At 48.8% G+C, this 21,173-nt stretch overlaps 2 protein-coding genes across 6 annotated transcripts; one reads left to right on the top strand and one right to left on the bottom strand.

Annotated features, from left to right (window-relative positions):
• Nucleotides 1–1,318: 1,318 nt before the first annotated feature.
• On the top strand, nucleotides 1,319–12,606 carry LOC136519811 (ABC transporter C family member 10-like). 4 transcript variants are annotated; one of them, XM_066513182.1, is made up of 14 exons: nucleotides 3,399–3,764; nucleotides 3,964–4,015; nucleotides 4,402–4,511; nucleotides 4,632–6,670; nucleotides 7,029–7,349; nucleotides 7,423–7,509; nucleotides 7,793–8,389; nucleotides 8,633–8,797; nucleotides 8,914–9,208; nucleotides 9,819–10,033; nucleotides 10,133–10,438; nucleotides 10,907–10,970; nucleotides 11,371–11,610; nucleotides 12,006–12,606. In XM_066513182.1, exons 4-14 carry the CDS (start codon nucleotides 4,643–4,645, stop codon nucleotides 12,113–12,115), a joined length of 4,428 nt encoding a protein of 1,475 aa, XP_066369279.1. In that variant the 5' UTR covers nucleotides 3,399–3,764; nucleotides 3,964–4,015; nucleotides 4,402–4,511; nucleotides 4,632–4,642; the 3' UTR covers nucleotides 12,116–12,606. The 4 variants fall into 4 exon arrangements, with proteins under 4 accessions (XP_066369282.1, XP_066369278.1, XP_066369279.1 ...); XM_066513185.1 differs by lacking the exons at nucleotides 3,399–3,764; nucleotides 3,964–4,015 and adding an exon at nucleotides 1,319–1,649; XM_066513181.1 differs by lacking the exon at nucleotides 3,964–4,015 and having other exon boundaries at nucleotides 3,386–3,764.
• Nucleotides 12,607–12,617: 11 nt separating this feature from the next.
• LOC136519817 (uncharacterized) lies at nucleotides 12,618–14,865 on the bottom strand. Of its 2 annotated transcripts, none has more exons than XM_066513191.1 (2): nucleotides 12,816–14,865; nucleotides 12,618–12,748 (listed from the first exon to the last, which is right to left on the bottom strand). In XM_066513191.1, exon 1 carries the CDS (start codon nucleotides 14,660–14,662, stop codon nucleotides 13,703–13,705), a length of 960 nt encoding a protein of 319 aa, XP_066369288.1. In that variant the 5' UTR covers nucleotides 14,663–14,865; the 3' UTR covers nucleotides 12,618–12,748; nucleotides 12,816–13,702. The 2 variants fall into 2 exon arrangements, with proteins under 2 accessions (XP_066369288.1, XP_066369289.1); XM_066513192.1 differs by lacking the exon at nucleotides 12,618–12,748 and having other exon boundaries at nucleotides 13,474–13,565; nucleotides 13,643–14,865.
• Between the last annotated feature and the right edge of the window lie 6,308 nt (nucleotides 14,866–21,173).

The raw sequence follows: 21,173 nt of genomic DNA, 5'->3' as shown, positions 1-21,173 counted from the left end.
ACCTAACCAACAAGCCATGAATACTTGTTGCGAGCTTCTGCTTGTACACGCCTTCCTGTTAAGAACTCGACCGTCCCTTGTTCTTGTTGGGACTCGGTGCGTGGATGGATCGGCCGCGTGCAACTCGCGCGTGGCCGCGTCCCTTTCGCGAGGTGTATCGACGCGACGACGACGACGACGACGACCACCACCACCACCACGGCACCACGGGGTCGGGCGCGTGATGAGCGCTGACGAGCGACGTACGGATCGCGAAGGCAGCCGCTCGCCACCAGCAGGAAGAGGACGCCGTTTCCCGCATGCTGCGCCAGAGGATCGATCTCGATCGTCGCATGCGCGGTGGGGCCAGATTCTTGGAGGGGGGGCAGCTCGGACCTCGTGGTACGTCTGCGACGGCGACAGTGCTAGGCTGATTCATTCTCATCCATTAACGACGGATGCCCCCAGCACTACTGATGGTGAAAGCGACTGCAATCATTCAGTTCATTCAGTGTGTGTGTGTATACACGTACATCAGGGCGTAGGCTCTCGATTATAGTACGCGTCTCATCATCGTCTGTTTGCAGTTCAGTTCTTCCACGTCTCCCGTGTTTGAATTCAGGACTAAAGTTCGTCACATCGGGTATTTGATACTAATTAGAAAGACTAAATATGAGTCTAATTAGGCTTAATAGATTCGTCTCGTAAATTAGGTTTAATCTGTATAATTAGTTTTGTACTTAGTTTACGTTTAATACTTCAAATTGGTGTTAAACATTCGATGTGATAGGGACTAAATTTTAGTAGGGAACCAAACACCAAAGCAAAGCAAGACTTCATGGCCGGTTAAGGACTTGCTGCGTCGATGATGATCCCTTAGAGTGGAGGGTCGGAACAGTGGAGAGATTCCACGCTGACGCCCCGTGGAGCTGGCCAGCTCCTGCCCGCCAGCTTCAGAGAATCTATGCCTATCTCAGGGCTAAAGTGACTTTTTTTTGTCAGTTCATGTAAAGCCACTTTGTGTAGCAATCAGGGAGAAAGCATCTGTCTATTCGGCGTCCCAGCACCAAACGGCGCGTCCAAAGCACTGTAGCGTGCACGATTCTTCAGTCGGGCGCATTGGCTTTCCATGCCCAAATCGCGCCCGGCACGCCACGAACGTGTTCAATACACAACCGTTAGCGTTGCAGCAGCTAACCCCCCAACTACCCGGGGCTTTGGACCGGGTGCTGTAGGGCATTGACCGCCGCGAGCACGCGAGGGCCGCTCAGGGCTCGTGCGCACCGCCTCAGCTACCAAAATGGCCAAACACCAGACGGCCAGCGGCGCGTTTCGTGGACGCCGATTTATAGACTCGCCGTCGCCGATGCGCCGCTAAACTGGCGTTCGTGGCCAATGAGCTCGCAACCACCAGGACCGGAGCCGGAGGTCTAAGCATCCTCCGCCTGCTCAGCCCACGCTTCTTCCCCTTCCTTCCGACCTCCACCTCGCGGCGCCGCCGCCTGTCCCGTTCCGGTGTCTCTCGTCTCGCCGCCACGCCGCAGCCACCTGTCTCCTCCGCCGCTCTGCATCGGCGGCGGGCGGATCGCCCCTCTTCTCTGTTGCATTCCGATCCAACTTTGCGTGCTCGTCGATCGATCCACATCCAATGGGATCGATATCACGGACAGGTGAGAGTCCTTTCTCGATCACGCATGCATTGATGCATGCCCGTTTTTTGTTGGCAATTGCTTTCACTAGTACAGGCGATTTATTTCGTTTCTACAGTTGTGTTTTCTTTTAAAAAACTTTAGGGTGTCGCACTTCGTAACAGCAACACGCCCACAACCAAACCCTCCAACTAGAAGCGGGCCAAGACAGAATCTCACTTAGTGCTATGTAATCATGAGGACATTAGACAACAAACTCATGTATGTACTAGGTTATTATCTTTTTTTCAATTATTTTTAATTTATATAATTAACAAAGCAAAGCTTTTTTTTGAGGGGTAACAAAGCAAAGTTTATGACTTATATGTTAACATTAAATCAGTGTCTCATAGTATATTAGGTAATGTTTAGAATATAGTACAGAAACCAACACCGAAGCCAAAAGACTAAAATACCCCCTCAAAAAGTAAAGATAGAGACGTATTGGGAAAAAATAAAGGAAAAATTGGTTTCATAGCATCGAAAGATCACGACATTCGAAAAATACCATCGAAAGACATCCGTTACGTAAAATACCACCGAAAGAATGAACTGTTACCTTGAAATAGCATTCCGTCACGGTGGCCGCTTTTGCAGTGAATTCCTCCATTGAGGCACATTTGTTCCCCCATTTCAGAGAAACAGAGCACACACGCCGGCATACGGGAACAGCCCGATTCGCCCAGGAGAGGGCACAACGGCCGTGACTGACCAACCGGCGGCCTTCGCGATGGCCGGCCGCACCTATCGATGTCAGTGGCGTGGCCTGATATGGCTCATAGGAGCATGGCTCCGTGCCCGCGTGGCATGCAACACGGGAGACGGCGGCGGCATGCAACAATGGCGAACCCGGCGACTACAAGGTCGGCGAGGGTGCACGTCAGGTGCGTGGGGGTGCTAGAGGGGCGGTTCCGGGCATGGCTTGTGCGGGGTTGAGTAAGAGCGATGGGGCGGCTCACCATGCGGAAAAAAACAAGCATCTACGGCTGGCGTCGAGCAGGACGGAGGTGACCCGCGAAGCAGGGCTGCCGGCGGAGTTTCGGCCAGAGGAGGTGCACGCGGTGGTGGTGGACACGGCAGTGTAGCTGGCTTGGTGGAGGCGCCTCCGATTGGAGCTGTCCACGGGAGTTCCCCGCGCGGCGGCCATGGCGAGCAGTAGGAACAACGCACCTTGCGGCGGCAGGATCCAGCGTCCCAGAGCGGATTTGCCCAGTTCAGGGGAGCCGCGGTCGGAAGAAGTCCAGACGGACATGGTGGTACGCTCGGCCGAGGCGCTGGTGGTCTGCATCCATGGGAACAGCGACGGCGGACCGAGAGCCGGCCATGGCGGCGGACAACAGCAGTTTTGGTGACATGGCGTGGCTCCGGCCCGGAGTTGTTTGCTATTGTGCGCAGGGGCGAGAACATGCCGGTAGAGATGGTGGGGCACACTTGATATATTTGTATTCCAATTATGGCATATGTTTAATTTTCTATCATTTATTTTCTATTTTTCTCAAAAAATATCAAGTGCAATTTCAATCATGGGCATAATAGACCATTTGTATGTAAAGAACTCATTTCTAAAATTGGAGCTAAGCTGTGTGCTAAACAGTGCCATATGCTCCACAAATTCTATGGTGGAGCCACTTCATGGTGGAGTTGATGGAGCGGAGCTGCAAAAGAGCGGAGCAGAAACATGCTCTGAAAGACTGCAGTGTATGCATGTAGCTCTGTCCCTCCCCTAGCAGTTCCACGTAATTGCGGCTGTCCACGAGCTGTGCCCCGCCTGCATCGCTAGCAGCCTAGCACGTCGGCGTCGGCCACACGAACACCTGGCCCCAGTGCGGCGACGTGAGCAATGACGGAGGCGTCCCCGCATCCATGCCCCTTCTATAGTTCTCCCTTCTCCGGAAGAGGCGTCTGCAGACCAACCACAGCCAGCAGACTGTAAAAGCTCCAGTGGGAGTCTGGGAGGAGAGAGCCTCTCATCACCGACTGGTGGCGGTGCATTATTGCGCACGAGGACGACGAACACGCAGTGCCGACTGATGGGATAAACGCCGCTGGCACGAAGGTTCAGTGATCGGTCTCTGCTGCTTCTCCCGCTGCGCCCAGGTTTTATTTGCATCTTCCCCTCGCCGCCTCGCTGGTGTGTGTGTGGCCTCTCCAGGGGACCTAGCCACCTAGGGGATCGTTGTGTTTGTGTCCCCCCAGTTTGGGGGTTTTGGTTGGGTTTTCGTCGGTGCCAGATGCTAGTGCATGCCCTGATCTTCTCCACTTTTTTTTTTATTTGGATTATTTGGGAGCCGTCCAGGCCTCGAGGGAGACGAGGTGATTTCAGCCGTTTGATTTTTCTTCTTGTCCTGGTATGGATTTTTTTTTTCTTCCACTCTGGCTTCTCATCTTATACTTTACTGCTCAGGCAGTTTAGTTTCATGATGATCTCACAGATGGATGCATGATATATTTTTTTTATTTGGAAAAGATGGATGCGTTGTTTTTTCATTTTGTTTTTCTTTTCATGTTAATAGATCATAGATCATGAAGAATATTGCAGTTATTATTCATTTATTTATTCCCTTGTATTCACGGTTGATCACGAAGAGCCTTGCCAACACTGTACAACCAACGTCCTTAACACAACAATATTTGCCTTGTATCAGTTGTGTTCCTCAGATTAAGTTTCTTCATGCACATATGAGTTTTTTTAGTCTGTTCTTTGCTATGACTACATCCTTGTTCATGGTTACAGAGGGGCTTGAAGGGGATCTGACCCAGGCATCATCAGCACAGTAAAGATTGGACATGACCCACGCATCATCAGTGCAGTAAAGATTGGACACAGGGCTTCTTTCCTCAAAAGTTAGTCCTCTTTTCACCTTTCTCATGGCGTCACCGATAAGAACCCCTACAACACGGGAATGCCAGGTCGATTCTTTAACCTTAGTTTTCTAAGGGATTGGTTTAACATGTATTCACCAGGTTCTTGGACGATGGACATTTGCGGGAGCCCATTTTGCTCCAAGCAAGCCGTAGCCTCATGTGGATGGAAGGACATATTCGACTCCTCCACTTGCACGAATCATATTCTGTCAATTGGCATTTCTGCTCTGATCATCATCGTTCTTGCGCTCCAGCTGCTCGTCAGGGTTACAAAGAGCAGAGCATCTGCACGACAGCAGCTTGTCGCGCTCAGCTTGCCACTGCAGTTGGCTGGTGTAGTGTTCAATGGCTGCTTGGGTCTCATTTATCTTGGCCTTGCATTGTGGATGCTGGGGAGGAACTTCAGTCAGCATGCTTCTGTTCACCTTCCACATTGGTGGATGGCGACCTTGTCTCAGGGATTCTGTCTGATCCTTATCAGTTTCGCTTTCAGCATCAGAACACATTTCCTTGGACCAAAGTTTCTCCGCATTTGGTCAGTTCTGCTGACCATATATGCTGGATTCATCTGTTGTTCCTCGGTTGTTCACATGGTTGTAGATAAGGTACTAACCATGAAGGCTTGTCTAGATGTTCTATTCCTACCAGGTGCACTACTGCTACTTGTTTATGGCATTTGGCACATCAGGGAAGATGGTGATGGAGGAATTGAAAGTGCTTTATATAAGCCCTTGAACACTGAGGCTGTTGATGATGAAAAGGCTGATTCTCAGAGTCATGTGACCCCATTTGCTAAAGCTGGTTTTTTCAGCGTGATGTCATTTTGGTGGCTAAATCCGATGATGAAGATGGGTTATGAGAAGCCCCTTGAGGAGAAAGACATGCCGCTTTTAGGTCCCTCAGATCGAGCATATAGCCAGTACTTTATGTTTATGGAGAAGCTGAACAGGAAGAAGCAGTTGCAGGCACATGGCAATCCGTCAATCTTTTGGACTATCATTTCTTGTCAAAAAAGTGGAATCTTGGTCTCAGGTCTCTTTGCATTGCTCAAGGTTCTCACATTATCTTCAGGTCCGTTGCTTTTGAAAGCATTCATCAATGTTTCACTTGGGAAAGGGTCCTTTAAATATGAAGGTTATGTGTTAGCTGTAACAATGTTCATTTGTAAATGTGGTGAATCTTTGTCACAGAGGCAGTGGTATTTCCGCACTCGGAGGGTAGGACTCCAGGTGCGGTCATTCCTATCAGCTGCCATCTATAAGAAACAACAGAAGCTATCAAACTCAGCAAAATTGAAGCATTCTTCTGGTGAGATCATGAACTATGTCACTGTCGACGCCTATCGGATTGGTGAATTCCCATACTGGTTCCATCAGACGTGGACAACAGGTGTCCAACTTTGCATTGCTCTAGTGATTTTGTATAATGCAGTTGGTCTTGCTACAATTGCATCACTGGGTGTCATAATTGTCACTGTAGCTTGCAATGCTCCACTGGCCAAGCTGCAACACAAATTTCAGAGTAAACTTATGGGAGCACAAGATGTGAGACTGAAGGCGATGTCAGAGTCCTTAATTCATATGAAGGTCTTGAAACTTTATGCATGGGAGACTCATTTCAAGAAGGTCATTGAGGGGTTAAGGGAGATTGAAATCAAATGGTTGTCAGCATTCCAGCTTAGGAAAGCATACAACAGTTTCCTGTTTTGGACATCACCTATTTTGGTTTCGGCTGCAACCTTCCTGGCATGCTATCTTTTGAAAATTCCTCTTGATGCTAGCAACGTCTTCACATTTGTGGCCACTCTGCGCCTTGTTCAAGATCCAATTAGGCAGATACCAGATGTGATTGGAGTTGTGATACAAGCTAAAGTAGCTTTCACCAGGATAACAAAGTTTCTTGATGCGCCTGAGATGAATGGACAGGTTAGGAAGAAATATTGTGTGGGGGATGAATATCCAATAGTGATGAACTCTTGCAGTTTCTCATGGGATGAGAACCCGTCAAAACCGACTCTAAAGAATATAAATTTGGTAGTCAAAGCTGGACAGAAGGTTGCAATATGTGGCGAGGTAGGATCAGGAAAGTCAACACTGTTGGCTGCAGTTCTTGGAGAGGTTCCGAAAACTGAAGGCACGGTATGCATTTAATAAACTTCACATTATGGAATACAAAATCATATAGGTGTAAATTTTATGATATATTTCTTTTCCTCCTAGATAATGATACCTGTATATAGTATTTTTAATTGGGAATTTTTTTGTAATTTTCATAAACTTAACACTCAATTGCAGGTACGTAATTGACATATAGTTAAGCGGTATAATATGGCTATGTGCACTTCAGAACCTTGGTTTCTAACTTCTTTCTCAAAATATAGCCTGTGACAACAGTATCTTATGATTGGCAAAGTTGTTATAGTTATTTTGCTTGATGATATTGCTAAATTGAGAAAATTAAGCATATTAATTGTTTTCTCTGAATTAAAATTTTCAGATCCAAGTTTGTGGGAAAATAGCATATGTTTCTCAGAATGCATGGATCCAAACAGGAACTGTGCAAGACAATATTCTCTTTGGGTCTTCGATGGACAGACAAAGATACCAAGAAACACTTGAGAGGTGTTCTTTGGTAAAGGACCTTGAAATGTTGCCATATGGAGACCGTACTCAAATCGGGGAGAGGGGTGTAAATCTTAGTGGTGGTCAGAAGCAGCGTGTTCAGCTTGCTCGTGCATTATACCAAAATGCAGACATCTATCTTCTTGATGACCCTTTCAGCGCTGTGGATGCCCACACAGCAACAAGTCTCTTTAATGTAAGTGTCAAACTACAGTTTTGGATTGCAATATTTATCATAGATTGTTTTAAAAACTTTATTTGTTTGACAGGAATATGTCATGGGAGCTCTATCAGACAAGACTGTTCTTTTGGTGACCCACCAAGTAGATTTTCTGCCTGTATTTGATTCTATTCTGGTATGCTTCCTTATGTTATCCAAATCTCTCTTTATGCTTTCACACCTAAGATGATGTTTCAACTTTCTTGCTGATGATCGAACACTATTCTGTTACAAATCATATTGTTATAGGAAATGAAAATGTCATTCATTAAGCATATGAAGTTGCTAATTTCAGAACCGAAGAAACACTTCAGGAAAAAAAAGCTATGCAAAGATATTAGTCCCTCCATGTTTATATGTATTTTAGTTATCGTATTTTTTTTGTTGATGTCATCTCAAACAAGTGGTTTTTTTGGCAGTTAATGTCAGATGGCGAAATTATTCGTTCGGCATCTTATCATGATCTATTGGCATATTGTCAAGAATTTCAGAACCTTGTAAATGCCCATAAAGACACTATTGGTGTTTCAGATCTAAACAGAGTGCCCACCCATAGAGCAAATGAAATATCCATCAAGGAGACAATTGATATTCGTGGAAGCAGATACAGAGAGTCTGTGAAGCCGTCACCAACAGATCAACTGATCAAGACAGAAGAAAGAGAAATGGGTGATACTGGTTTCAAGCCTTATATTCTCTACCTGCGTCAGAATAAAGGCTTCTTCTATGCCTCTCTGGGTATTATTTGCCATATAGTTTTTGTATGTGGCCAAATATCACAGAATTCATGGATGGCTGCTAATGTCGAGAATCCTGATGTTAGTACACTTAAGTTGACTTCTGTGTACATTGCAATTGGGATCTTCACAGTGTTCTTCTTGCTATTTAGATCATTAGCAGTTGTTGTTCTTGGGGTCAAGACATCAAGATCCTTATTTTCTCAGTTACTCAACTCATTATTCCGTGCACCAATGTCCTTTTATGATTCTACCCCTCTCGGAAGGGTACTTAGCCGGGTAAGAATTCTTAAAACAAATTGCTAATCTCCCTGAGATATATTGGGTAGTGGGGGTGGTTGTCACTTGCCACCCAACCTATCAGGGTTCAACTTGCACCTGCTACATATTAATTGTATTATGGATGTATCTCCCAGCAATAAAAAGCAATCTTTTTTAAACTAACTAGAAATAAAAATATGATAAACCAAAATTTTATTTTATACTTGGAGATTTTGATGAACTTGCAAATCTTTTATGCAGGTTTCTTCAGATCTGAGTATTATTGACCTTGATATTCCATTTGCCTTCATGTTTAGTGCTAGTGCCGGCATAAATGCATATAGCAATCTAGGAGTATTGGCTGTTGTTACATGGCAAGTTCTGTTCGTTTCTGTGCCAATGATTGTTTTGGCAATCAGGTTGCAGGTAATTTTGTGCGGTTCTGTTGGTTTCGCTATTATATCATTTACCAATTAATGTCTTACGTTCATAATAATCATTGGCTGACTGAAATGTTAAATCTCATATGCTTGGTCATGTAGAGGTATTATTTAGCCTCATCTAAGGAATTGATGAGGATCAATGGCACTACCAAATCTGCTCTGGCTAATCACTTGGGCGAGTCGATTGCAGGGGCTATAACAATAAGGGCTTTTCAGGAAGAAGATCGTTTCTTTGAGAAAAATTTGGAACTTGTTGACAAGAATGCTGGTCCATATTTCTATAATTTTGCAGCGACTGAATGGCTGATTCAACGTTTGGAGACCATGAGTGCTGCAGTTCTTTCTTTTTCTGCCCTTGTCATGGCCCTTCTTCCTCAAGGAACTTTTAGCCCTGGTGAGCAATTACATAAGTTGCATTTTGCAAGTATCACCCATTCACCACATCTATATATAGACAATGGGCCGGAAGCTGACCTAGCTCAGTTGGTCGAGGGTGTGAATGTAAAATGGCACCTCGTTGAGGCGAATTCGGGTGTCTATTTTCGTAATAAAATGGCACCTAGTTCCACCTAGGTTGGTCTAGTTTTTATGTAGACAATGGCCAAAGCTTTTTAATAAAGCGAGCAAGTTCTGTGACAGTTCAATGCATCTTGCATTTGATCTGCAATAAATCGTTCAATTTACTGCAAGGAAAACTTTGCAATGTATTCATAGCTTCCTGAAGTCAAGCCATAAAATGTTAAGGTCTTTCTGTCTGTACTCGATAATGCTGAATCACAAGTAAATGACAGGCAGGATATTTGGTGAATAATGCATAGCATTTCTTTACCGCTCTTGATTTTGTACAAACATTGCTGGCATGTGAACCCAAGGATTGAAAAATGGAAACACTGAGATTAGTGTGTGACTTAAAACCAAAATTACACGCATTCGGTATTGTTCATGCTATGAACATTTCAGTTTGTCATCAGAAACATTAATTGCTCCAATTTATACATGTGCAGGCTTTGTGGGAATGGCATTATCTTATGGCCTATCCCTGAATATGTCCTTTGTTTTCTCTATCCAAAACCAGTGCCAGCTAGCAAGTCAAATCATCTCTGTGGAAAGGGTGAACCAGTACATGGATATACCAAGTGAAGCAGCAGAGATTATTGAAGAAAATCGACCAGCACCAGACTGGCCCCAAGTTGGCAGGGTAGACCTTAGAGATTTGAAGGTAATCAATGGTAAACATTTACATGTTTACATATTACAGTGAAACCTTTTTTGTGTTCTTGATTCTAGCAAATGAACATGAATGATTTTCATTCAACAGATTAGATACAGGCAAGATGCTCCTCTTGTACTACATGGAATCACCTGCACTTTCAACGGTGGAGATAAGATCGGTATAGTTGGCCGAACAGGAAGTGGAAAGACAACTTTAATTGGTGCGTTGTTTCGTCTTGTTGAGCCAACTGGAGGGAAAATAATTATAGACTCTATAGACATCACCACAATAGGTTTACATGACCTGCGTTCACGTTTGGGTATCATTCCGCAAGATCCGACACTCTTTCAAGGAACTATAAGATATAATCTAGACCCTCTTGGGCAATTCTCGGATCAACAAATATGGGAGGTAAGATATCGTGTGATAAACATGGCTATTCATGTTGTTTCTAGCCCTGTTCATTGTTTAGATTTAGTTATGTACCTTTTGGAATCTAATGGTCATGTGACCTTCCTATATAGTTATTATATAAGAAGGAAAAGAAACAGAGTTTCAGTGTTCATACTAGTTTACCATGGAAAAAGTGCTAATTTGCAAGAACTTCTTGTTAAGTTGAAATAATGAGGCCCCTTCCTCTGATTCGGAAGATTCAACGCAGTAAATGCAATATAGTGCCTGCCCAGTAACTTTAGAAGTTTTAGAACATATTTTGTTCGAGAAAAAAAAAATTAGAACATATTTTGAATGACCAGATGAGTAAACTGAATCATATAACAAGTTCTCTCTCCCCTTTGTTTTATGCCAACTGCGGGAGAATTATCTCCCTTTTTGATGGCTTATATACCTATGATTCAGTTTCTTGCTACTCTAATGCAGGTTCTTGGCAAATGTCAGCTTCTTGAAGCTGTCCGGGAGAAGGAACAGGGATTGGACTCACTTGGTAGGATTCCTTGCTACATCTATATATTGTTTTCCATAATGCTTAACAAATTAAGGCATTTTGGATGGATCATTGTCAGACCAAAAAAAAAAAAAATTTGTGACACTGAATTTGCCAAAGTACATAAAGTTCAGACTAGGGGTGACAATACATGCCCATTACATTGCACTGCCATAATCTACACTTGTTTCGTAAAAGAAGAACTGAAAGTCAAATGTCCATGTTCATGAGGTCGAAGTAAAATAAATAAGTTCTCTTTTTAAAGGGAAAATCGTATATTTGACTTCCATAAAAAAATATGGGATTTTCATTCACATAGGCACACAAATATGAGTAATATTCTTTGGATACCATGGCATATGCGATTGTCTAGTTCTCTGACTCGGACTTCGTTGTATAGTTGTGGAAGATGGTTCGAACTGGAGCATGGGTCAAAGGCAGCTCTTCTGTTTGGGACGTGCACTTCTAAGAAGATGTCGTATCTTAGTTCTCGACGAGGCCACAGCATCTATAGACAATGCTACTGATGCTATCCTTCAGAAAACAATCAGGACAGAATTTAGAGATTCCACTGTTATCACTGTCGCACACCGTATACCCACTGTTATGGACTGTGATATGGTACTTGCAATGAGTGACGGTATGTTTTCTTCTTGAACTTGCTAGAGATACAGCAGTACTCATTAGTTACAGATTAATGAATCAGCACAACTAGATCTGGAATCTGGGGATATATTATACCTAAAACAATATAATGTTTTTTTGAAAGACCTAAAACGATATATTGTTGATACGAGAGAACACTTTTTCTTATACATATACTTTTTTTACTACTACCTTTTCGCGGTGATTTATGCATGCCAACTTTGCCAACTTGTGCCAGACCTCAACAATAAAGCAGAACTGAACTATCTTGGCATTTCATCGTACTATTTTCTGTTTTAGTTTTGTTAGATTGTGAAAGTCTGTCTCCAGATAGAATTGCAGCATTTTCATGCAAAGTTCATGCTAATCTGATGTCCAACTTACTTCCAGGGAAAGTAGTGGAGTATGACAAACCTACGAAGCTCATCGAAACCGAAGGATCTCTTTTCCGTGAGCTCGTCAAAGAGTACTGGTCATACACATCGAATGGAAATATTTAGGAGAAATTGTGACAGTGTACACGTTCACTCGTTGCAGCCTTGTAAAAAGATACAAAGACCCTGTGCTCACACATGCGAAGAACTCTGCTGAAGTATATATGAAGAAAAGGTATTAGGCATTGTCGTGAAGTGCTTTTGTTAAGTAGTATTAGTAGTTCTCAGGTGACATTTTGAAGAACTTTCGGACAGCTTCTGTTTTTTCTGGTCAAATTGCTGCCCTTGAATCGGAACAGAGGGAAACCTGTCCCAGAAAAAGAACAAAAGGGAAACCTTCAGCATTTATTTGCTGCAATAGTGAGCTAATAAAAGGCAAAATGGGTGGTAGGCACATCAAGTCTGCAGCCGTGATACTGCATTGTTCACAAAAATGCTTAGGCGGCAGGCTATTCCAATGCTTCAAACTTTATGGTGTATACTTTACATTCCTGATATAAGCCGAAGTGTGTATATGATTTTGGGGAAATAATAACTTTTCAGCTACTTCTTGCTCATGTTTAGTGTATATTCATCAGTCATTGGAGCAAGCCAACCAATTTGGTGGTAATTCTGTTTTCACAGCGTGTGCCATGCCTTGGCTCAGTTGGCGGATCCAGAAACGCGAAGGCTAGAAATCTCACTAGCCATACCATGCTACTGCAATAATAAGGCATTGGCATTCATCGAAATATTCGAAATTGAGCAAACAGACCCTAGATCTTACCTTTGCTGTGCAAGCTCAAGCAGGGGGCGTCGGTGGTGCTGCACTAGCGCACTGCCACAGTGCCGATGCAGTCACGCGGCGGCGCGAGGCTTCCTGCCTGCCTGGAGCCGGCCGGCTTCAGTCACGGCGTCAGGCCATCAGCCCCTCACACGTCTGCTGCCCGCCATGGAGAGGAAGAGGAGAAAGTGGAAGCCGGTCGCGACTCGCGGGGACAGGAGCGGCGGCGCGGCGCGACTGTGGAGGCCGGACTGAGGTGGACTGGCGGCGTCGCAGAGAGGAGCGCCGGCTCAGTCGCGTCTCGCAGTCGGGTTCGAGTGTAGCGGCGGCCTGGAGGAGTCCAAAGTTGGAGAGGCCTGCGACTGCGAGATGCAGCTGGTGGGCTGAATGAAAGCTGGGCGGGGTGGGCTGGGCTGGCTATGAAAAGCTGCTCCCATAAAAACTTGGGCCACGCCCGTGCTGCAGCCCCCCCAGCCCGGGCCGTGAATCCGGCTTGGCTTATGTAGTTCACAAATTTACTAATTGGCACAAATCCTTTCGTTTTCAGTTCTGGAGAAAATATTATACTAGCTCGATGTACTATGAAGTTGCCTTTTTTTTTTACTGCAAGTCTGTTGTACAATAGCACTCCTACATAAATATTTAGTTCATCGCAAAAATATAAGAATATAAATATCTATCTCCATTACATTTGTAATCCGGACAATGTACATCGAGCTGTGCAAGTCTCTTTGCGCCGCAGAAGGTTTCCCACTGAAAATTGCAAGAAAGTTCGGTGATTTGCGACCCCATGTGTGGCAAAACAGAGAGGGAAACGTTGGAATCCTCACACGCAAGCATCCGGCTGCCACTGGTGCAACGTCCTCGGAGTCGGAGGAGCACGCCTACCGCTACCACGCCGGGCTGCGCTCCTCCAACTCAGGCCGTGTCCTTACCACCTTCGCCGATGGCATCCTGCTCCCGCGCACCGTCATCCTCCCGAGTTCCTCCCCGGCCATCGCCCGCCGCTCCATCTCCTCCCTTCGCCGCCTCCTGCTCCAGCTGACCGCGCCGGCCACAGAGAGCGCCAAGGCGCTGGCTCCCAGCACACCACCGGCGCCGACACCCACGGTCCACTCCCACCACCTGGCCCTCACGGCCGAGGCTGGCGGCGGCGGCGGCGGCGTCGGTGTCTCGGGCAGCCGCACCGCTATGCCGAAGTGGCCCGTGCCGGTGACAGCGCATGCGGAGCCCGACGCGGCGACGGCGTGCGTGGCCACGACCGCCCCGCTGGCCGCAAACGTCACGCACCGCGCGGTGGTGGCGTTGAACACGAACCCCTTCTCCGCCGACAGGTCGTCCTTGAACTCGACGCGCACCGGCGCGCCGAGCGCGCGGAGCGAGACCCGGGCGTCGGGCCCCGCCGACGCGTCATACGCGAGGAGGCCGGCCACGGGCGCGGCCAGCGCGTAGCGGCGCGGCGCGGCGAACGCGGCCGTCGTGGAGTTCCCCACGAAGCGCTCGAAGACGATGGTGAGGCGGCGCGCGAACGGGGCCGGCACGACGCGCGGCGGGATGGCGAAGCCCGTGGCGTTGACGCCGTCGGCCCAGAGCGCGTTGCTGCGCACGCGCAGCGCCCACGCCCGGACGCCGGTGCCGGAGAGGTTGGCTGGGAGGGGCAGGTCAACGAGCTGGCTCGTGCTGCTGGCGTCGCGGAGCAGCTCGGACGCGCGCGCGCGGACCGCGGCCTCGACCGCCGAGATGTTTCCGGTGCGGCTCTGCGCCGTGCAGGGGTGAAAGAAGCAGGCGGCGAGGACGACGGCGTGCACGAGCAGCGACGGCAGCAGCGGCAGTAGGGATGCCTTGGCCATTGACGCCTGGTGTTCGTCGGTGGGCTAGCTCTGCGCCGGCGTGTGACGGTAGCGGCGGCGGCAGGAAGCCGCCATCGCGACGGAGAGGAATGGAATGGAATGGAACGGTGGTGGTTGGAGAGGCCAAGCTGGGCACAGAGGCTAATTAGCAAAGGAAGGAAGTGAGTTTGCTTTATTTAGGAGGCCATGGCCAAGGGCGTCAATGGCCGGCCGGACGATTATATGCACCGAGCAGGAGAGCTGGTGCATGGACCTCGGCAGATACAGAGGCGAGCTTTTCCCTACGGGCTCCGGCAACGGCAACAGCCGAGAGCAAGTGGCCAAACCAACCGACGATTCCGGCAGCAGGCGAAAAAACTTCGCTGTCTTCAGCAAGCTTATCCGACGACAAGACAATCACACATTCCATTCTTTTTCCCATCGAGGAGAGGAGCAGTTGATGCTACTGCTCTCAATAGTTAATCTATACGGGACATCTAAATCCAAAATAGGTAGCAGAAGATCTAAAATTAGTTTTGAACAAACTATTTATACGGAAGACTTATTTTAGGTTATTTGAGAGACACAAACCCAAATAGAAGTATCCTCTCCTGAAAACATATTTATAGAAATGATTCTCTTTTCGGTCTTGTAGTTGTAGATGATGTTGAATATGTATTAACCCTTTGATTGTAGCGCTACCCAAACATTGAATATATCTTATATTTTGGGTGTTGTTGTTGAGATAGGGCCCCCTAAAATTTATGTCACATCGAATGTTTAGACACATGTATGAAGTATTAAATATAGACTAATTATGAAACTAATTGCACAACTTGCGACTAATTTGCGAGACGAATCTTTTAAGTCTAATTAGGCTATGATTTGACAACGTGATGCTATAGTAACATGTGCTAATGACAGATTCATTATGCTTAAAAAATCGTCTCGCAAATTAACCTCTATTCATGTAATTGGTTTAGTAATTAATCTATATTTAATACTCTTTATTAGTATCTAAATATTCAATGTAACATGAATTTTAGAAACGACTAAATAACCAAACATCCCATAGTCTAACACAACACCGTGTGTTTGCAGTGGCCTAGCCAAGGGTGTGGAATGGAAGGCTACTAGGCTAGCGCCGTGCGTGACTGCAGCTGAATGATAGGCAGGCGGCAGCTTTACTCAAAAAAAAAAAAAAAAAAAAAAAAGGCAGGCGGCAGCTTTGTTGGAGCTCATAGGAGTATAGGACAGCAGGTGACCGGCACATGAGATTTTTTTTTATATCTAACACTTTTTTTAAACTATTTTTAAATTTAACATTTGTTTTCAAAACTAATATTTTTGGCCGCACCTATTTTCAAGGCGCGGCAAAACAACGCATGACGGCGTGGCAGGATTGTGTACGTGGCAACATCCCGGTCCGTTGGTCAGTGACGTGGCAGGCCTTGCCGTGCCACCGATCTGAGCGCGGTTGTGACGTGCCACCCGTCAGGGTGCGACAGAGCGAAATAGAGGCCCACGGAAAGCCCTTTTCCTCCCTCTCTGTTTCACTCCGCGCTGCCCAGCCCGTGCCGCCGCGCCTCCCCCGTCGGCTCTCTCTCTCTCCCTTATCTCTCTCTCAGTCCCTCCCTGCCCCCACTGCGCCGCCGCCCCTCCCCATCGCTGGCGCGGCCTCCCTCTCTCCCTATCCTCTTCCTCCCCTGCCACCCCATGTCCTTAACCATCCTCTAACTTTGGGCGCAGAAGAAGACCATTGTCGGTCGACAGGAGAAGCTCGTCGCCGGTCGAGGTAATCCTCTTGTGCATTTGTTGCTTCAATAGAGTTGTTGTTCGCTAGGGTTAGGATTCAAAAATAGTCAATGAAGTTAGTAAAGTTAGCTAGATAGGTATAGTTAGTGAAGTTAGTTAGTATAATTGGTTAATATAGTTAGTTAGTATTGTTAGTATAGGTACTAATATTAGTTAGTGTATTTAGTATAGTTAGTTAGAATTGTTGTCATAGGTATTAATATTAGATTAGTTAGTTTTCTTAGTTAGTATAGGTATGAATACTAGATTAGTTAGTAGGCATGACGATTTCGATGACTTGATGAAGTTTCTTAAAATGCTTTTGTAGATGGATTGTTGTGTCAGAGTTTTTACGGAGAAAGTGTTAGGAGAGAAGATTATATGTTTGAGGATATGGAAGAAGAATTGGAATGGTTTAATGAACCTCCTAGCTTCAACGACCATTGTATCCGTTTGAATACAAAGTTTGGTGGTGATTTCACACTAAAGGGGAGGTTTGATACTGGAAAGACTAGGGCACACTATGTCCTGATGCCCTTGCGTGCCCCTGCTCATTGGTCCCTCTACAATAGGGTGCTCCAAGGTTCTAATGTGCCCATGGCTGAGTTGGTGGTGGAGAATGGAGACAGGATGCAGGGTGTCCAGGACGGGCCGTCCATTGACGGTGTTGGAGACAATGAACAAGAATTGGGGGTCGAAGGGGAAGCAACTCAAGGTAACATGGATTTGGACAGTTAGTTAATGCAGGAGCAGTTTTATTCAACTCCAGTAGGCTGTATATGCAATGACTTCGATGTGAACGAGTTCGAACGGGAAGAGGAGGAGCAGGAGAAGGAGGAGGATAGGCTCGGTGATGTAGTTAGCAGTGATTCAGACGATTCTGATGATGACCAAGGAGGTACAGATGCTATGCCAACACCGGTTTATGCCATGCCAGTACCAATTCATACTATGCCATTACCAGTACCAACTGAGGTACTTCGTGCTATCCCATCTCAGGATAGGCTAGTCACAGATTTGCTAGATGATGGTACCCCCTATGATTTATGGGGTAGAATTAGCGAAGCACAACAGTACGTTCTACCACCATCTTACACAGCGACAGAGCTTATGCAATTGTGGTCGATGAATGTACCTTTTAGTGACGTTCCGAACTATAGGGATGTTAGCATGATGGATATGACAGTTTATGACATTGGCCTGCAGATGTGTAGGAAATCACTGTATGACCATGAGAATGAAATCCTTAGTGTCGGTGTTTTGGAACCGGGGGTCCCTCAACCAACGAGTGAATTTGTACTGCGTGTCCCTAATCCCGGATGGTGATGCAAAGAGACACAAGGTTTATACTGGTTCGGGCAGTCGAGACCCTACGTCCAGTCTGAGAGATTGATCTTGTATTCCTTGCACCGGAGTGCTCGTGGTAGGGGGTTACAAGCTGAGTGAGAGAGGGAGCTAGCCCCAGGTCTTGGCGAGGGTGGTGCGAACTGCTTGGGACGTTGCTCCCAAGCAGCGTGGAAGTGTGTGATTCTATCGGTGTGTTTTTCCTTCCGCCGCCCCCGAGAAATGGCCCTGGCTACCTCCTTTTATAGTTACAAGGAGGAAGCGAGAGGTACATGAGAAGGCTATTATTTGCTGACGTATTCCGCTCCCTGAAGCAGTATGGCGTCGTGGGAGTTCCAGTCGATGTCTAGTCGGTATGGTCTTCAAGGCTGACGACATGCTGCGCTCTTGTACTTTTGTTGACTTGGTGAAATGCCGAGGCCTGGTGGCTGCTGTAGTAGGCTGTGTCGAGACCTATCGCGCTGAGGCCGAGACCCACTGTGCTGAGGCCTGCTGTGCCGAGGCCTTTAGCGGGTGGCAATGTGAGGTCTGGGCGGCCATCGTCGATAGTTGATTTGGGCGGAACAGTGCCGAACATGCGTCTACAGGATACGGTGCCCTGTATCGTCAGTAAGGGATGGTAAAAAGGCGATTTGACCGTTGTCCTGTCACGGCATACTGCCGATCGTGGCTTTCGTAGTGAGGTGACGAGATTGCGGGACGAGCCCAGCCTCGGGCGAGGCGGAGCATGGCCAGTTCGCCCGAGGCCCTACCGGGAGTCTCGGGCGAGGCGGAATCCGAGGCTCATCGGGGGTCTCGAGCGGGGCGGAGCGGTCGGTTCGCTGGCCCCGAGGTCACAGGAACCCGGTTCTGACTCCCCACGTCGTGTCCGTCCTTGGTGCAGGCGTTTAGGCAGCACAGTAGCCGGTAACCCTTGCACAGTCCCGTCGTGGATGGCAGGGTGCTGACGTGACGGACGTCTGGTCTGCCACGTCGCTGCACTGCGCCGTCGTGTGATTTGTCGGAGTGGTTGAGCGCCTCGATGGGACGTGCGGAAGTGACATGCTGGTCGTACTCGGTCTTGTGCGTCGTGGGGCTCCAGTACGGCTTTATGCAGGACATGGTGGGCGACGTGCGGGTTGCCGTGTAGTGACGTCGTAGGGGGCAGCGGCTATGCCGAGGCCGAGCCATCGCGGGGGGCTCGGTGGTCATGGACCCTCAGGCTGCCGAGCCCGTGAAGCAAACTGTCGAGGTCCTTGGGGGGAGTTATTGGCCTTGGGTACTGATTCCGAGGCTACAGTAGCCCAGATGTGGCTCCCCACGCTGCCTTGTCCTCGGTGCAGGAGTTGGCAGCATAGTGAGGCATGGGCGTCACGGTGGTTAGTACAGTGGCGGGTAACCCCTGCCCAGTCCTGCCTCCTGTCCCATCGGCCATTCTGCTGTACTGTGCCGGGCGTGCGGCTGTTGTCAGGGGCAGCAGTTGGCTGAGTTGTCGTGACACGACGTTTTGCCAGAGGGACGGGAGAAGGAAGAGGTGGCGGAGTGCTGCCGAGCCCGCCCTGCGCGAGACAGAGGGTCGGTGGCCCGGCCGAGGCCTTTGACGGGGAATCGGCCGAGGCCCGTGGTGAGGGGCCTCGGGCGAAGCGGAGGGTCGGCCGAGGCTCGCGGCGATGGGGCCTCGGGCGAGTCGGACAATTGGCCGAGGCCAGCAGCGTTTAGCTGGTTTCGATCTTTACGAAGTCTAAGCAGTCGTTTTTTGGATCTTGCTTAGGGTACCCCTTCTCACGGTATCCGACAGTAGCCCCCGAGCCTTGGGGGGAGTGGAGGCACTCCCCCTGAGGTTCTGACGAGAATTGGCTCTTGATAGTTCCTGTCGGGATGGTGTTTTGTCTTCGAGGTTTCGGTGGGTGCGCGCGAGCGCACCCGCCGGGTGTAGCCCCCGAGGCCCTGGAGGAGTGATTCCACTTCTCCAGGGGCTTTTTTCTCTTTCGAGTGGGGAGTTACATTGTGTTTGCCGGGCCCGTGGGTGCGAGTTCGGATCGCAGGGCCTCGACGATGCTGCGGGAAGAGCCCCTTAGCCTCCGCCTGGAGCGAGAGGGCCGTCAGGGGTTCACCCGGCTTTTTGTACGACCCTCGCGCTTCCTTTTCGCTCGGAAGGAGGGTTTGTATTGCCGAGCCCCCTCGTGTGTGAGCCCAAGTCGCTGGGTCCCGGCAAAGTGTCGCAGGAAGAGTCCCTTAGCCTCTGTGCGGAGCAAGAGGGCCGTCAGGGATTCTCCTGACTTTTTATTCGACCCTCGCGCTTCCTTTTCGCTCGGAAGGAGGGTTTGTTTTGCCGAGACCCCTCGTGTGCGAGTCTGAGCCGCTGGGTCTCGGCAAAGTGTCGCAGGAAGAGTCCCTTAGCCTCTGTGCGGAGCAAGAGGGCCGTCAGGGATTCTCCTGACTTTTTGTTCGACCCTCGCGCTTCCTTTTCGCTCGGAAGGAGGGGTGGAAGATGCCACGCTACCCTCGGTGGGCGCGAGCGACGGCATTTCCGGTGAGCTGTTATCGGGTAAGTCCGAGTGGAGGCCCGTACCCCGTTCGCTGGGGGTCGGCTAGCGGTCCTGAGACGCACTCCAAGAGTACCGGAGGGTTTCTCTAGTGGGTGCCGAGGCCGTTTGCTGGGCCTCGGTGGCTCGGTGCCTCCCTACGGTGGGATCCCATTCGGAGACCTCCCTGCCGGTCTCGGACACGATACAGGGCGCGCTCATACAGGCTCGCCCGTAGTCGTCCCTGACTCTTTTGCCCTGGGGCGGCTGTCGAAACCCCTGGGGGCCCAGCCTTCGAACCCCTGGACCGTAACGGGCTTGGGTCGCTTGTCTTTATCTCGGGTGCAGGAAGAGCCCCCGAGCCTCCGCACGGAGCGAGAGGGTGGTCAGGGGTCCTCCCGTCTTTCTTGCCCGTCCCCCGCCCGTCCTTTTCGCTCGGACGGGGGGGGGCTGTTTGCCGAGCCCACTCGTGTGCGAGCCTGAGCTGCTGGGTCTCGGCAAAGTTGCAGGAGGGCCCCCGAGTCTCTCGCGCGGAGCGAGAGAGCGGTCAGAGGTCCCCTGGCTTTTGGTTCGCCCCTCGCGTGTGAGGGTCTGACTGCCGAGCCCCCCCTCGGGTGCGAGCCTAGGTCGCGGGGTCTCGGCGTCTTTTTGCAGAAGGAGCTCCCTAGCCTCTGCACGGAGCAAGAGGGCCGTCAGGAGTTCTTCCGGCTTTTTGAACGACCCTCGCGCTTCCTTTTCGCTTGGAAGGAGGGTTTGTATTGCCGAGCCCCCTCGTGTGCGAGCCCAAGTCGCTGGGATTCGGCAATGTGTCGCAGGAAGAGTCCCTTAGCCTCTGCACGGAGCAAGAGGGCCGTCAGGGATTCTCCTGACTTTTTGTTCGACCCTCGCGC

The sequence above is a fragment of the Miscanthus floridulus genome, chromosome 18 (assembly GCF_019320115.1).
Source record: "Miscanthus floridulus cultivar M001 chromosome 18, ASM1932011v1, whole genome shotgun sequence".
Lineage (NCBI taxonomy): Eukaryota > Viridiplantae > Streptophyta > Magnoliopsida > Poales > Poaceae > Miscanthus > Miscanthus floridulus.
This window is presented reverse-complemented; position numbering and strand designations above follow the sequence as displayed.